Source organism: Nyctibius grandis, chromosome 12 (genome assembly GCF_013368605.1).
Source record: "Nyctibius grandis isolate bNycGra1 chromosome 12, bNycGra1.pri, whole genome shotgun sequence".
NCBI lineage: Eukaryota > Metazoa > Chordata > Aves > Nyctibiiformes > Nyctibiidae > Nyctibius > Nyctibius grandis.
Genome location: NC_090669.1, coordinates 6,616,392 through 6,631,481, shown reverse-complemented (window position 1 = coordinate 6,631,481; position 15,090 = coordinate 6,616,392). Strand labels below are relative to the sequence as shown.

At 42.2% G+C, this 15,090-nt stretch overlaps 1 protein-coding gene across 2 annotated transcripts in view; it reads right to left on the bottom strand.

The window, feature by feature from the left end:
- The window catches only part of TOX3 (TOX high mobility group box family member 3), a 74,874-nt gene extending 61,548 nt beyond the window's left edge, over positions 1–13,326 (bottom strand). For both annotated transcript variants that reach the window (XM_068411538.1, XM_068411539.1), the window contains exon 1: positions 13,225–13,326. In XM_068411538.1, coding sequence (XP_068267639.1) covers positions 13,225–13,326 — 102 coding nt within the window. The remainder of the gene's footprint in view (positions 1–13,224) is intronic.
- Between the last annotated feature and the right edge of the window lie 1,764 nt (positions 13,327–15,090).

Below are 15,090 nucleotides of genomic sequence, written 5' to 3'. Positions count from 1 at the left end.
GAAGTAGTAAGTAATCTCCCCATGTTCACAGATACTAGGTAACTCCCCAGCATCTGTAAAACTCATTTATAATAGTTTTCCACTATAAAATTAGACTCTAGACACAAATTTTCTTTACTAGCTGTTACACATAACTCCAGAATTGTTGTTGAGTCTGTAAGTAACTATCACATCTATGGCTGCTTTGTCCAAATCAGAGACTTACTTGGGATCACAGAGTGCATAACACAACGTCAATATCATATGTTTCGGAATGTAAACATGAAGCCTAAAGAACCATGTTAAACAAGATTAAAAGTACAATCAACACCATGGTCCCTGTTTCAGCCAAGCACAGTATGGGACATTTAGCATAAACTCAGCCTCAAAAGTGACTACTGCTCCTTTGTGCCCACGATTACATGAAGGCTGCCTCAGCACCTCACCCCTCTGGAAGACAAAGGCTTTCTTCCCATTCCCAGTCTAAGCTAATAGCCAGTGTTTATACAGCCACACTTGTAACAGCACTGTCTTCTCTCTCATCCTGATGTTTCCAGTATTACTGTTAAAGCATAGATACTTCAGGTCTCTTACGTCTTCTTTTCTTAAGAAAAATAAATTCTCCAACTGTAAGGTACTTACTTTTAAAAAAAAAAAAAAGTCTTTGCTGCCAGATCTGCAATTTTATGTGTCAGTTCTTTCACACTTCAGAGATGAAGATTATCTAGACCTTCCCAACTCAAAGCAGCTGATTGTAGCATTTTGCTTCATTTGCTGCAGTTTGGTATCTAAGCTGGAGAAAACATAATAATGGTTCATTTATTTAGTAAAAGCACAGACAAAACCAATTGGAGACCATTTTTGTGATTTCCAGTGAGGCAGACGTGTTGCTTCCGGTAAGGACGAGAGGCCAGATAGAACTGGTGCTTTTCAGCAGCCAGGGTAACACCAACATTACAGCCTGTCCCCACATAACATATCAGTACCGATTCCTTTGTTTTGTCAGCAAGTACAAAGAAGGGGCTTTATCCTTTTAGAAAATGAACGGTTCAGTGCCCAAGAAACTACTACTTCAAAATACATCCTCTGAGCTGAATTTTTTCCAGCAAGTTTATGGAGCTCAATTCAAAAGCAGAAACATCTCCCTTCTTCAAAGAGGGTATACTCCTATGTGCAAGAGCAGGACTGCACCCATTTCTTTTGAATCCATAGAAGACTATAGAAAGTAAGGATGAAAAAGAAAAAGTTGAGTATGTTTTAAATCAGTTCTTACATGAAGTTCAGTTTGTCTCATTGATTGTTTGTGGTTTTTTAAGATAAACATAAATCATCTTCACAGGGAAAACTTCAGTAGTTGGGATCAATAAAGCAACTGGCCTTGCTCTAGCATACATACTGAGATTCGTAATCTAAAATCTTGTTATTTCTTATTTCTACATTCAAAGATCCCTGGCAGTGAGAGTTTCAGAAAAAGGCTGCAGATAGGAGCTCCTTTGCTCGAGTGCCGTAAGCTAACTGAATGGAGAAGCAAAGACAAACTTGTTTCTTTCTTTCGATCAAATGAGAACCAAAGATCAGTTCTCCAAAATGCATAGGAAATCTTTAAATGCGAATAACATGTTTTCTCACCCTCTTCTCACTCCCCTTGCCCTCCCCCACCCCCCCCAAAAAAAAAAAAAACACAACAAAAACCAAACACCACCCAGAACTGCAGGAAGTCTAGGAACTTGAGCAGACTGAAAATACTTGATCCACAAATGGTAAATATTTAGCAGTGTTCCCTAGCCACCATTCCCTCTTTCTCATTAAGGTGTTTCACAGTCATATGTCTATTCTTTTTCTAAATCAACAAATGGCCATTTCCTTTGGCAACAGAGAATGCAATGACTGCTTCCTACCACAGCAGCATGGAAGGTGAAGTAAAACAGTAAGACTCGACAAAATAAGAAGAAATGGAAAAAATGTAGTTAAAAAGAAGTAGGAGATCAAAGATTTCTGTCAAAATTCTGTGCCTGATTTGTGGTGTGTTGCTTGTACTCACTGTAGCTGCAAAGTATCAATCTGAGTTCATGATTCTGAAGGACCAGAACTGATTTTCCTCCATGGAAATTGTTCCTCCTTTTTTACTTTCACATTTATTTTAAAAGAAAAAGGTTACATCTGGGAGGCAGAAAGCAAGGTGTATGCTTGACATCAGTTCTCACTCATGCAGAGAATAAATGAAACTCAGAAGATCTACAAATACTTTATATAGTCTAAAATTATATGGATAGCTATTATATTCTTATGATTTCTAGACTTTATCCTTTCATATGCATTTTAAATACTCTGTTGATGTCATGGTATTTTAATAGTTTATTATAATTTTTGAGTCACAGAAGCACTGAGAATGAGGCATAACAACATAATGTTCACCTGCAGTTAGTCATAATATGAATCCAGCTCCTTATCATCACTATATCTTATGCATCATGATGGAATAACCTTAAAAACTATTATTAAGAAATAATTCTGCATAAACACACAAATAACATGGAATATGATGCAGAGAGAGCTATAGTGGAATTCCGTTAATTAGCAATCCAAAAGTTAGAAGCAATGATAAGGAGCCCCGTGATCTCCAAAGAAGATGTACGTATCCTGATGTATGTATCCTGCACAGTAGCAAACAGCCTCTGCCCACATTTCCAAGCAACTGAAGATTGGTACAACTGAAGCAGACAAATACATACTTGTCTGCACTTTAAAAACGTGTGACTGTACAAGAGTCACGTTTTTGATTCAACATTTATTAGTTACATGTATTACAAGTAACAGCTGCTGATTTTCTTCACAAAAACCAACACAAAGCTCAAAAAAACCCTTTAAAATGTTATCAAGTGAAGAATCGGGATTCTTTTCTGGTATGTAAACTCTCCACCAGACTATTAACAGAAGGGCAAATTCTGAGACCTTCCTTGAAAAACCACTATTTACTAAAGACAAGAATAGAGGAAGATAGGCAGCATACTTGTATGATATGTTATCGCCAGCAATATATTTGTGCTGATAGAAGTCAAAGCCAATCTTCACCATCCTTACTCAAACACTTTCTAACAGAGAAGACAGGAAAAGGCTGCTATCCTATCACAAGTTGTTTGCTGACTAAATTTAGGAAAACAGTTTGTTACTTAAACTGGGCAAGTTTAGTTGCAGATTGAGGCAAAATAAACACAGAAGCTCACAATACAATTTTATAGCTGTTTTTTTTTGAGAATTACAGGTAGAAAAGCAAGATTGATCTCTAAGCTGTACACTGGACGTACCACAAATCTGTGTATGTAAAATACTGAAGTGCTATTGGTTTGCCTACTTGAGTAGTTATTTAACAAACTGTTATGCTTTCCTTACATATGATCTTTGGTTAATCTTGCCAGATTATATCTAGCCCTAGATTACACTGCCTGCCTTTTGCCTTGTTCAGTCAGAGCTACATGTCAGCTGAAATTCTGTCCCAGTTGTGGGTGGCTCCAAGAATTTCAGGTTTTTGCTGTGTGCCCTCAGCCACCAGTCCAAGCCAAAGCAGGCAGCAGAGCCAAGGGGACAAGAGAAGGCTGCTCAAGGAATGTGCTGACGCAGAACACTCTCCAAGGGTCCTCTCACAGCAAAGGCACCCACAAAGCTGATTCCACAAAGGCAAAATCTCAGAAGCAAGTCATCATCTCCATAAGGCATGATGACTGGGGGAGCACGAGGGACTGAAACACTTCATTGAAGCCACTGATGCACATGTCTGATTCAAACATTACTTTAAAAAGACCAAGGTAAGACAACCATCAGAACTGAGAATGTACGTATGTACGGCTTGTCGAATCCTTGAAACAACAATCACGTATTTTTAACAAGCCATACAAAACCCTGCGCACCTTACAAACATCATCCAAGATCCCAGCGCAAAGCTATTACGCTAAAAAAGGCTTAGACCAAGGTACGAAAACAAGACAAAGGCGGCTTTCCTTACTATCACTTCTGCTACGTCATGAACAGCAGGTAGATCTCTATCACGGAAGCGGTGACGCAAGTCACCGTTCAGGAAGCCAGGCTGCCTTGTGTGACACAACGTCTGATTTACCCCTCCACCCACACTCCTTGGGTCTCAGCTGCACCACCACGGGAGCGTAAAGATAACTTCAGGCAGTTTTTTAAAATGTCAGAAGGACAGCAGAAACATCTGTTAAATACCTTTATTTAATAATAACTTGCACTTGTAAATTATTTGGCAGGACAAAACAAATTGATGCAAATCACTTCATTTTATCATTTGAAATACAGTTACCAGACACTCTGAGAAAACCACAGAAAGTCACATAGGTAGAAACATATTGTTTACTTTAAGGGTTACTTTGTAGCACAAATCTAAATTAATCTCCCGTGTTTGCACCTCACAATGTATTTACATTGGTGGTATGTCCAGTGTACAGTCTTGAGATCAGTCTTGTTTTTACTTACAGTTCTGCTGTGAAAAAGAGCAGAAAATGCATTGTAAAATTCTGTTTATTTTGCCACTTGTATAGAGTAGGCTTTTTAAAAAAAAAAAAAATGTAAGGTTAATGTATTTCAAACCATATCAAGCAAAACAACAGGAGAAAAAAAGAACCACGTTGGGTTGTGGCAGGAAACCACAACTATCAAGTTCTTCACTAGAACAAATCAATACCATGATATCCCCAAATTTACATGTCCGCCTATTATTATCATCATTTCAACCACACACTTACCAAGAACCCACAAAAGTAACAGCACTAACCTACTAAAGCAAACAGAATGACTATTTTGCCACACCTAATCAAATTCTTATTTATTTAAGAAAATAAATTGTTTAAAAAATAGAGGACTGCTAATCCTGTGTCAGTAAAATAGTTTACTGATAAAGGTACAGTTTAACAAAAGCATTTTTACTAACAACAAAGTATCCTACACAACAGTATCCTAACAACAGTATCCTAAACCATTCAAAATTTAACTATCTGTATAAGCTATATGACTGTAAAGAAGTAGCATAAAAAGAACAGCAGATAAATATGATCTGCCTGAAAATAAGCCACTCCACTATGCAGCAATTGATTTTTGCATGGTTTTAACACAATTTTTCATATCAAAATTAGACAGTTAACCAATATTGAGGTGTTAAATATGTCCTGAACCTACCTACAACCCTTTATATAATTCAGTGACTTAAAATACAGAATTTGTCCTATTGGGATAGAAAGGACGATTCATACAGCTCAGGTTGTTTCCATTCATGGGTTCCTTGCAAAGAAGAAACAAAACCCAAAACAAAACAAACACCCCAAAACAAAAGAACTAATACTTTATTAATTTGTATATCTAAAACTATTTAGTTTTTAGATCCCTAATTTCTCTCATATTAACTGTTTACAGAATTACAATGTAAACTATATCCACTTTGAGTGTTAAACACAAAAGACTTTCTCTTGAAAAACTTTCTTAAAAAAAAACAAACTGAGAGATGAAGACAACTCGCTTCAAGTGACCCAAAACATCTGCATGTAGACTTCGTTTTCAACAAATCCTACCATACTGGTCATTTTACATATTTGCAACCTTTTGTTAGGTTGCCCAGTTGATCAGAACTCTTAAGAATATTAAACATAGAGAAAAGAAAATCCAAACGTAAATGTGTCTGTTCAAGCAATATTCTGCTTTAACATGATGATTTTACGTAATCATCAGTTACATACTTTGTAAAGCAGCTGAGGAAAGTGAGCAGATATCCAGGCTATTGCCTCTGCAGCGCTCATCTCAGCCAGTAGCAGAGAAGGTCATGCCAACAACAGCAAAAAAAAAAAATTAAAAAAAAAGCAGAAGACAAACAGATCCCCTACTTCAGAGGTTTCCAGTTCAAATCCTGGCATTTCATCCCAACACACCCTTCATTTTTAACTTCACTATGTCACAACCCACACTTTTCCATAAAGCTTAGTCTTAGTTTCTCACAAGTCTTTGGCCAGGAATGATAATATACAGTCATAGTGACCCAGACAGTAAGAAGGGCTATAACTTTACAACAGCAAAAATAGAACATGAATTGATAACAATTTCTCCCATGAAATCCCAAGGGAGGCCTGATCTAATGCCCATATAAGTAAGTGAAAGATGCCCACATTGAATCAGTCTCCAATGAGCATAAACAAAGCTGAGATGCAAGTGCCGGGGGGGTGGGGAAGTAGATTTCTATCCATGATTTTTTATAGTGGTTTTTTTTTTTTTTTTAAATCAAGCTTCAAGGGATATTAAGGGATACTTTCAACTTGCAGTTTTTGAGAATGGACTGCTTTCCTTTTCCCTCCTGATACTTACAGAGGGCTTTTCAACAAAATGAGAGTTGCTGGGCAAACTGGCTGTGCAGGAGTAAACAGTGAACACTGATGCCAATAACTGGCACATGAACTATACAAACAAACTGAAAACTAGATGAACTGTTTAAAACATTTTTAATTTTCAATAATAAACTAATTTGGTCTAGTTTTAGTAGCACACCTTTTCCAACAGACCTGGGTCTGCAGCACTGGTCAATCGTTTCTCCAGCACTCTGCTCATAAACTCAGTTATTTTTAATGTGATGAAAATAGTATTTTCACCGTTTCTGCCCATTATCATGAAGTGCCTGAAAAAGTTCATGAAAACATCTGTTCGGATATCCAAGGTACCTGTGGCAGAAGCAGCTGTATAATGACAGTCTCCCCTTTTGGTTTTGCTAGTTCAGCAGCCCTGTAATGCCTGTATTTTTCAATATATTGTTTCAGGTACAAACAGAAAGAATGCATTCAAAACAGAATTTGGATTGGTTTGACAGGTGCTAACACGCAGTGAAAAAGATATGAAACAGAAATCTTGTTACAAAACTAAATAATGAATAACACGGCAGCAAGCATGATCTCATCAAAGTCTTCATCTGAACAGAGCACAGTGGCAAAGACCAGAAGGCTCTTGTGTGACATTGTTATCTAAAGTCCTGATTAGATTTTCACCTCAGAGTTCTCAATTTTGGTAGCAATCATCGCAAAGATACTATGGTGACTGGCACTCTATAAATACATCACACAGACAGGTAACAGGATAGAAGACGGCTATCAGATAAGAGTTTGAAGCATTTGAAAATTCAACCCTGCCATTAGGTCTGTATAACAGTACTTAATTTTACAGCAGTAGAAATGTGATTACAGATAAAAAGGTAGGATTAGTGCTGTACAAATTCTTCTCCTCTTAAATTAGATTATAATCATTCAATAGCATTAGTTAGGTTTTTAGGGAGTGTCAGAATTCAACAAATATATAGGCATGTATTAACTGTAAATTTAATAAAAGCCTGCAGCACAACCCAAAGGTCAAAGTTTGACTGGCCTCACTTTGCCAGACACTGCACAAAAGTGCAACAAATGAGTCACACAACTTACACTGGACACAAGCTACTCTCATCTCAAGTATCTGCCAAAGAATATCAGCCGTTATTTCCTGTGTTTCTGTTTCAGATTTTACTAGAAATTCAAAATAATTCACTATAGGGTTAGGCTGGACTCAGTACCTCTGCATGAGGTACAACAATTGATGTAGGCGATGCTATGGGAACAAGGCTCTTGTCATACAGGGGATTTAGTCAGTATTTCCTCACTCTAGAGCCAGACGTGTGAGTGGGTGTCCATGTCCATCTCATACACACACCACAGTTGTGATTGCCACAAATTATCATTATTTTAAAACACACCCACTAGTCATTTCCACACATACCATAAATACTCCAGATTACCTCTAAGCATTAAACTCAAACTTTCCATATATTACTGTACGTTATTACAACTAATACAACTGTAAACCATTGTAATGAAAACATCTAAAAAACATTTTTAAAAATCTACTTCTACTAAGTATACTGTGTACAACCAACTCCTTATGTCTTGATAACAAATGGTACGTTCAGTATAGGAGCTGCATTATTTGAGCAACAGAAAAATGGTACACTGTACAATCCAGTTAGTATCACCATTACACGTGCTCATTCTGAGCAACATAGATTCTTGCACAGTTGCTGCCTTCGGCATACAGGGGTTTCCTTTCACAGCTAGCTCTTCCAGTACATCACGAAACCCGTGGGATGATTGCTCCTGAAAAACAGCGTAACGCAAGCCGTGGTGATGGTACCAATTATAATTCGTATTCTTGTGGACATACTCATCTGATCATTGCACTTCCTCTTCCAAGCACTGGGAATCATATATTCAATATTTTTAGTGCTGGATTGCACAGCCAAATATTTTGGGAACTTTTTTGCTCCCCAGCAGTAGCTGCCTGCATAGTCCTGAGGTTTTGAGATATCAGAGGCAGGAGAGGGTTGTTGGGAAAGAAGCAGTTCAGCACACTTGGCACATGTGCCAGAAGATCAATGGGAAATGAAGATAAAATGGCATTCACTGAGTTGATACCGCAACTGAAAGCTTCCAGTCCCTTACTTAAATTGCCTCCAGCAAGACCCATATTTGTGTCTGTGCTTATGCATCTCTACTGTCTACTTTGTGGGAGCTACTTGGTGCTTTCTGGCTTTGTGGGAGCTACTTGGTGCTTTCTGGCACTCTCCCATCACCTGGGGCCACCTTTGTCATGGTCAGACTGTAGGTACGCGCATGACCACAGCACACATCAGCTTCCAGTCACCAGAGACTATCCGGTCAGCATCAGAGCGCAGCCCAGATGTAAACTAGCATATACGCAGGGCAGATGAGTGAGCATAGAGCTTTCTATCTTAACAGCAGAGATGCACCCATTGTCTCTCACCATCTGCTATATGAAAGAAAAACCTATGCACATATAGCCACACTAAATTTGCAAGAAGAGTAATTTTCAATCGTTTGCATAACTGTAATCCATTTTTTCCTAACAACACACACTAATAGGAATGACTTACAGCCCCAGTTTAGCATGCTACTAAACTACTGCTGTCTTTGCTTTACCTCGGGAAGAACACGATAACCTTCCTGAGCTTCCTTTGTAAAATGCAAAATATTTCAACCAAAAACATCAAGCTCTGACCTTCACGTATGTATGCTAGTGCCTGAATTAAGGTATGTATGTTTGAAATCTGTATCCTTCAAGGATAATCTGTGTAGAAGAGATAAACATTATAAAATATAGACAGCTAAATAATGAAGTAATGATTCCGGAATTTAATATAATGATAACTCAAGCACTGAGTTGTACATTTTTAGGTTTTGGAGTTTCCTTTTCCAAATTACATTACAAGAATTATGGTTCCTTTAATAAAAAATGTATTTGCTATGATGAATAGTAGCTCCCTAAATATTTTTAGTACAAGACATGTAATTTACTCAATAAATGAAAAAGTTTGTTTAGAAAAAACTACTCAACCATAGCGAATGTCCACAATCATTCTCCATCTGCAGAACCATAAAAGGGCTCAAAACAGAAGTAGAATGTTTTACAACAGCTGGTCTCTTTCAACTTTCTGTAATTTTTATAGCTATTTTTTGGTGAATTTTTTTAGTACATTGCAGCAAGAGTCTTCCAGAAACAGGCAGACCATGCCTTCACTTGTGCAATTCCACAAAGCAGAGGTGGATCGCTGTTATCCCAAACCACCACCAGCCAGACACATACCGGGTCAAGTTATGTACTCTCACACCAGCACCGAAAACTTATCAAATATGGCCTTGATCCAGCAAAGCACTTAAGCACATGCTTCACTTTAAACATGTAAGTAATCCTATCAGAATAAATGAGATTCAGCATAAACCACTGGACTGGATCTCAGAAGACCTTAGTTGTGGCCCTGATTATGTCAGTGACCAACTGCATAACCTTGGACAAATGACCGTATTTCTGTGTCTTTACATCCTCTTTTGCTCTTTACATGTGTTTTCCATGTTGCACACCATCTTAACACAAATAATCCCAATCTGGAATCTTCTAGAAACTGCTGTACTACAAATAATGGCAGGGATACTTATGTACTTTAGTCCCTTTTCAAATGCCTGTCATATACTCAAAACTAATGCTCACCCAAAAAAAAAAAAAAAAAACACCCCAGATGACATCCCCTACCCTTAGGTCTACTTATCCAATATTGACAACCAATTTCAAAAGCACAATATTTCCCTTAAAAAACACTTGTGGAGAAAGACTCCAACTGAAGAGTACCTGCAGGTATGGGCCAGGAAAGCTCCCAAGCATGTGTGGTTACAAGCCCAGGACTCAAGCTGCAGTTCCCCTGCCACTGCTAGTCCCTTGCTCCCAGGGCAAGGCGAGATCCCGAGCCCTGCCTGGGCATTCATGGGTCAGTGTGCCGCATGTCTGCCTGTGCTGCACCCACAAAAGGGAAAAAACTGCACAGTCCTGGGAAAACCTGTTTAAAGCATGCAGGTGGAAGACAGCACTGTCTCGCAGGGCAAAATGCATTTGCATGAAAAGGCTTTATGTTCAATGTTTTTAGACATTGTGATACAAGATACAGTTTTCCACAGGCAGGCCAGATGCCATCAATTGTAGGTCTTAATGATCCTGAGAATATTTTCAGATAAATAACTCTGCTCTTGCACATATATACAACTATGCATCGTTGTTTCCTCTTGCCATCACAATTCCTGCTTCCCAGCAGTTGTCACAGGCAATGTCACTGTCACAAGGAGAACATGGATTCAGCTCCTAACAATGAAGCAGGCATGGATGAGTGGGCAGGATACTCAAATGAGTTTCAGAAAGACTTGAGGTGAAATACTGTCCCCAGTGAAATCAATAACAGCTCTCCCTTTTACTTCAGCAGAGTAAATATTTCAACTCTTTTTTCTGTACCTTCTGGTCATCTCAGTGCCTAACAGAGTAATCATTTATCTTCCTCAGCAACATAGGGAAAAGGATAGAACAGATAGAAAGCAAGGGAGGGAGGAAAGATTTCAAAATAAATGTACTCTTCTTCCAGAATAATTAAAAAAAAAAAAAAAAATCAACTTACAATGATTCCTGTAGTTACAGATTATAAACAATGCAGAAAATGAGATTAGATTAACACAGTTAAGATCCTCCTTTCTAGGAACTCATTCACAAATTCCTCTTCTGTCCTTGAAACACCTGTACACCACATTGCTGCTTTCCCAGCTGAGCCAAAGAGCTCACAGCAACACATCTTTGCCTGTGTCAGTCTGCTCTGGATCTGGCCTTTTGCATACAAAGATATCTATTATAAGACACATGCATCATGAGCTGTATTCTGTTAATTAAAATATTTTCTGCTGCAGATTGGAAGCCTGGCCTACAAGATACTTGCCAAAATTATGTTCAGGAGCACAGCAACTGAAATGTGTTTTTGAATAGGTCAAAAGTTAGTTACTTTCGACTTTTTCTGAATGTGTGCTCTGTTCTCATTGTATGATGAAGGGAAATACAGTCAAAAGGTTATAGATAACTGTGCATTTGCAGCAGCTTAATGGACACAATAAACCACGGGTTTTCAGAAGCCATTCAAGATTTTGGACATAAAAAAATAAAAAAGAACTCATACAGTAACCTGTAAGAGAGCCTGAAAAAATGCATACTATGCATAACACAGTAAAGTCACTGAATAAGTGAAATTTACAGTAAGCATGCTGTCTGTCAGCAAGTGTTGTAAGTTTCCAAAATTAGTTGTCATATCAGACAACAGTGAACATTAACTATGCATTTTAGAGCTCTTGAAGTCCTTAGCAGCATTCAAAGTTAAGGTTGACATTTCATCTTTAATTCATGCTCCTGTGTCTTTCTATATTAACTACTAACAAAGCAGCATGCTAACAGCCTCAGCGCAGAGAGCATGCGCCAGGCAGGGGCTGTGCACGCTTCAGGGGAACGCTGCTCCGCATCTCCAGAGAAAACGGATCCAAGGGAGGCAGCCACCAAATCAGCACCGACAAACTCGAACACCGCAGCAGCAGAGATGGAGGTTATCGTTCAGAGCAACAGAAAAGTACATGCGTGAGATCTATTTAGAAGCAGTTTCTCCAGAATAAAGTTTTCTTCAGCTACTGAACCTCCTTATTTGAGCCCACATTATTTCTCCTTCTCAAAGTCATCTTTGTAACTCATCAAACTTTTATCTACTCGTTTGGAAAGGGTTCTAAAAAAAACAGGTTTTAACATAAATTTAGACCTTGTTCAGCACCCTTCTCCTCCCCAGCATCTCATACAGTGCCTCACAAAAGGCCCCAGAGGTTGGACAAACATAGCACCAGGAAAAACACAGTGTGAAAGGGATCTTTATGTGCATGTGTGAGGGCCCAGTGCTAATAGCTCAATGTGCTATTGACACATCACAGTGCAAACAACTAAGTCTTTTTCAAAATAGCGTGAGTCACAGTGTCATTCTTAACTTTGCCTTTCCCAGATCTGGATAATTTGTGAAACAAATCATCCCCGTATTATTAAAACATATTGTTGTAAATGAAGGTAGACACTGGGAAATAACTATTGCTTCCGGCTGTAATGTTTACTCCACAAACTACACATGCCGCAGAGAAAGTGTGGATAGAGAGAAGTGGTAATGCAACTTCTCTGACAATCCTCGTCAAACCGAACCGTTTGTTACCTTCCCGTGCCAGCGGCTGATGTGCTTTTAGATAACCCTCCTGTTCGGTACAATCCGGCCATAACGGAGCCGGAATCACACATAAGAGCAGAGCAGAGGGAGGTGTCCCGTCCCTCGCAGGGACGCCCGAGCTCCATCAGGGCTCTGCCCGTGGAGCCGCGCCGGCTCCAGCCCGGGGGAAAGTTCCGCCGGTCCCGGCCGGGGCCGCGCCGGGCTGCGCTCTGGGAAAGCCGCCTTTTGTTCCCTGCCCGCGGGGTAAGGGACTCGCACCCTAAAGTTACTGCCGGGTCTCTCCGGGTTTCGCTCGGAACTGGAACGCCCCAGCGCCGGGCCGGGGCAGCGGCCGGCTGCGGCCTGGCAGGCGGCTCCCCCGGGGCGAGCCCCGCCGCCGGCAGCAGGCGGGAGGCGGCCCGGCCGCTCCCGGCCCCGCGGGCACTCGCCGCCTCCAACTTTGCGGGGACAGGCGTCCCCCGGCCCCGCAGGGACCCGCCGCAGCACCCCGCCGCCTCGGGCTCTCGGGCATCCCCCAGCCTCCCCGCCCCGACGGAGCCCAAACTCCGGCTCTCGGGGAACCGGCCCTGGCAGCAGCACGAGGAATTAACACACGCGGGAATAATCACCTTGTTGTAGCTGTAGTAACCCAAACACTGGGCAAAGTCCAGGTTGGAGGGGTCTCCGGGAAGCGAGCTGCCCGCCGCAGCCGGGTAAAATCTTACATCCATGCCGGTGCTTTGGTCCAAGAAGTGCACTTGGAGAAACCGCCGGGAGGTTTAATAGATCCACCTTCAGGTGCCTTCCCCGGGGCTGGGGCGCGGGCAAACCGCCGAGGGACCGGAGCTGCGGGACGCCGAGCCTTCCCGAGGAGCGGGGACGAACGAGGGCCGGGAGGCGGCGGGGGACAGCGACGGAAAAGTGCAGGTAAACAAGGAGGAGAGCAGAGGAGAGGAGAGGTGGGCGGCGGAGCCCAGGTGGGTGCCCGTCCGCCTGGGCGGGAGGAGGCAGGGCAGGAGGGAGGGCTGTTGTTTTTTAAGAGCTCAGTGCCAAGCCACGGGCTTTGCCTCCGCATTCAGGAGCAGCTGCTGTACACAAAGGAGCCACGCGCCCGGACGGACCGACCGACCGCCGCTGCCCGCCAGCGCCGCCGACAAAGGCGGGGGGAGCCGGGCACCGCGATGGCACCGCCGCCCCGCGGCTGCCGGCGAGGGGGCGGCTGCCCCGGGGTCGGTGCAACACGGCTGCGCCGGCCGGGGCGGGCTGAGCAGCGCGGGGCCAAGTGCCGAAGGAGCCGGCGCCGCGCTGGCACGGCTCCCCGGGAGGAGCGACCGGCGCCCGCGCCCCTCCCCGCCCCGCAGCCCCTCCCGCCGCCCGCCCGCCCGCTGCCGCCCCCGGCGGCCGGTGCAGGGCCGGGCCGGGCGCGGGGCCGGGCGGCAGCCGGCCCTTCCCGGGCTGTCCTCTCTCCTGGAGGGCTCCAGGTGAGTAACTTCCACCGCTCCCGCCCGTTCTCCGTCTCTTTTCTTTGGTAACGCACTTTACCGACGGACACCACTGCCTGGCTGCGTGAGCCTGGTGGCAGAGGAAAGGGGATTTTTCTAACGTACTGTCAAGAGCAGGACTTTAAACCACAGTAGCCTGCCCCACAGAAACCTTCTCGAACTCTCAAAGCCACTGGATACTGATTCAAAGCAATCCACTAATTATCCAAATTTGTTTGCACAGCTCTGTCTGCTACCCTACATGGAGCTTTCCTGACCCAAAATCACGCTTCAGCACTTTTGGAGGAAACACTGAAGCAGTACACAGGCCATTTAACCTCATGACTTGTGCCCTGCAGACAAGGTGTGAAGGAAGAAGGTTGAAAATGTGCCCTTGACTCAAGGCTTCTGTGACAGAGAATTGCCCTTCAGGTCGAGGGCTGAGTCCCGTGCAGTTACAACACAACTGGAAATATGCCCCAGACTGTCTTTAGTTTACTCCATTTGGTTGCAAAATAGCAATGAGAACACAAGTATACAAGGTTCAGCTGTACAACACCAGCAAGACCTTCTCTAAAGGTCTGTCCATCTCTGCTGTGGCTGCCCAGGACAGATACCCTGGGCCTAGGCCGCAGCCCCAGCTCTGACTGAAGCCTGCACTTCAGGGGCTTAATGCTCCCATTTCATGTTCAGGCACGATTTTGCACTGCCTAGATAGATTGGGAGCAAACCTAAAACAGTCAACAGCTACCACATGTAGAAAGGGAACGTTCTTCCCAACTCCATTCCTAGAAATCTTATTTTCAATATTTCTGGTGGCACAAGTAGCTCCTGCTAGCACAGGAGACACCAGATCACCCTTATTCAGGGTATTGATCCTGAAGTGTCACAGTTTGATGCAGAGAAAGATCTCTAAAGTGACATTTTGCACTAAGAGCAGAATTAAACAGCACAGATATACATCAATATTTATATAGAGTATTTGGAATTTAACTTTCTAGAAAAAATGTATAT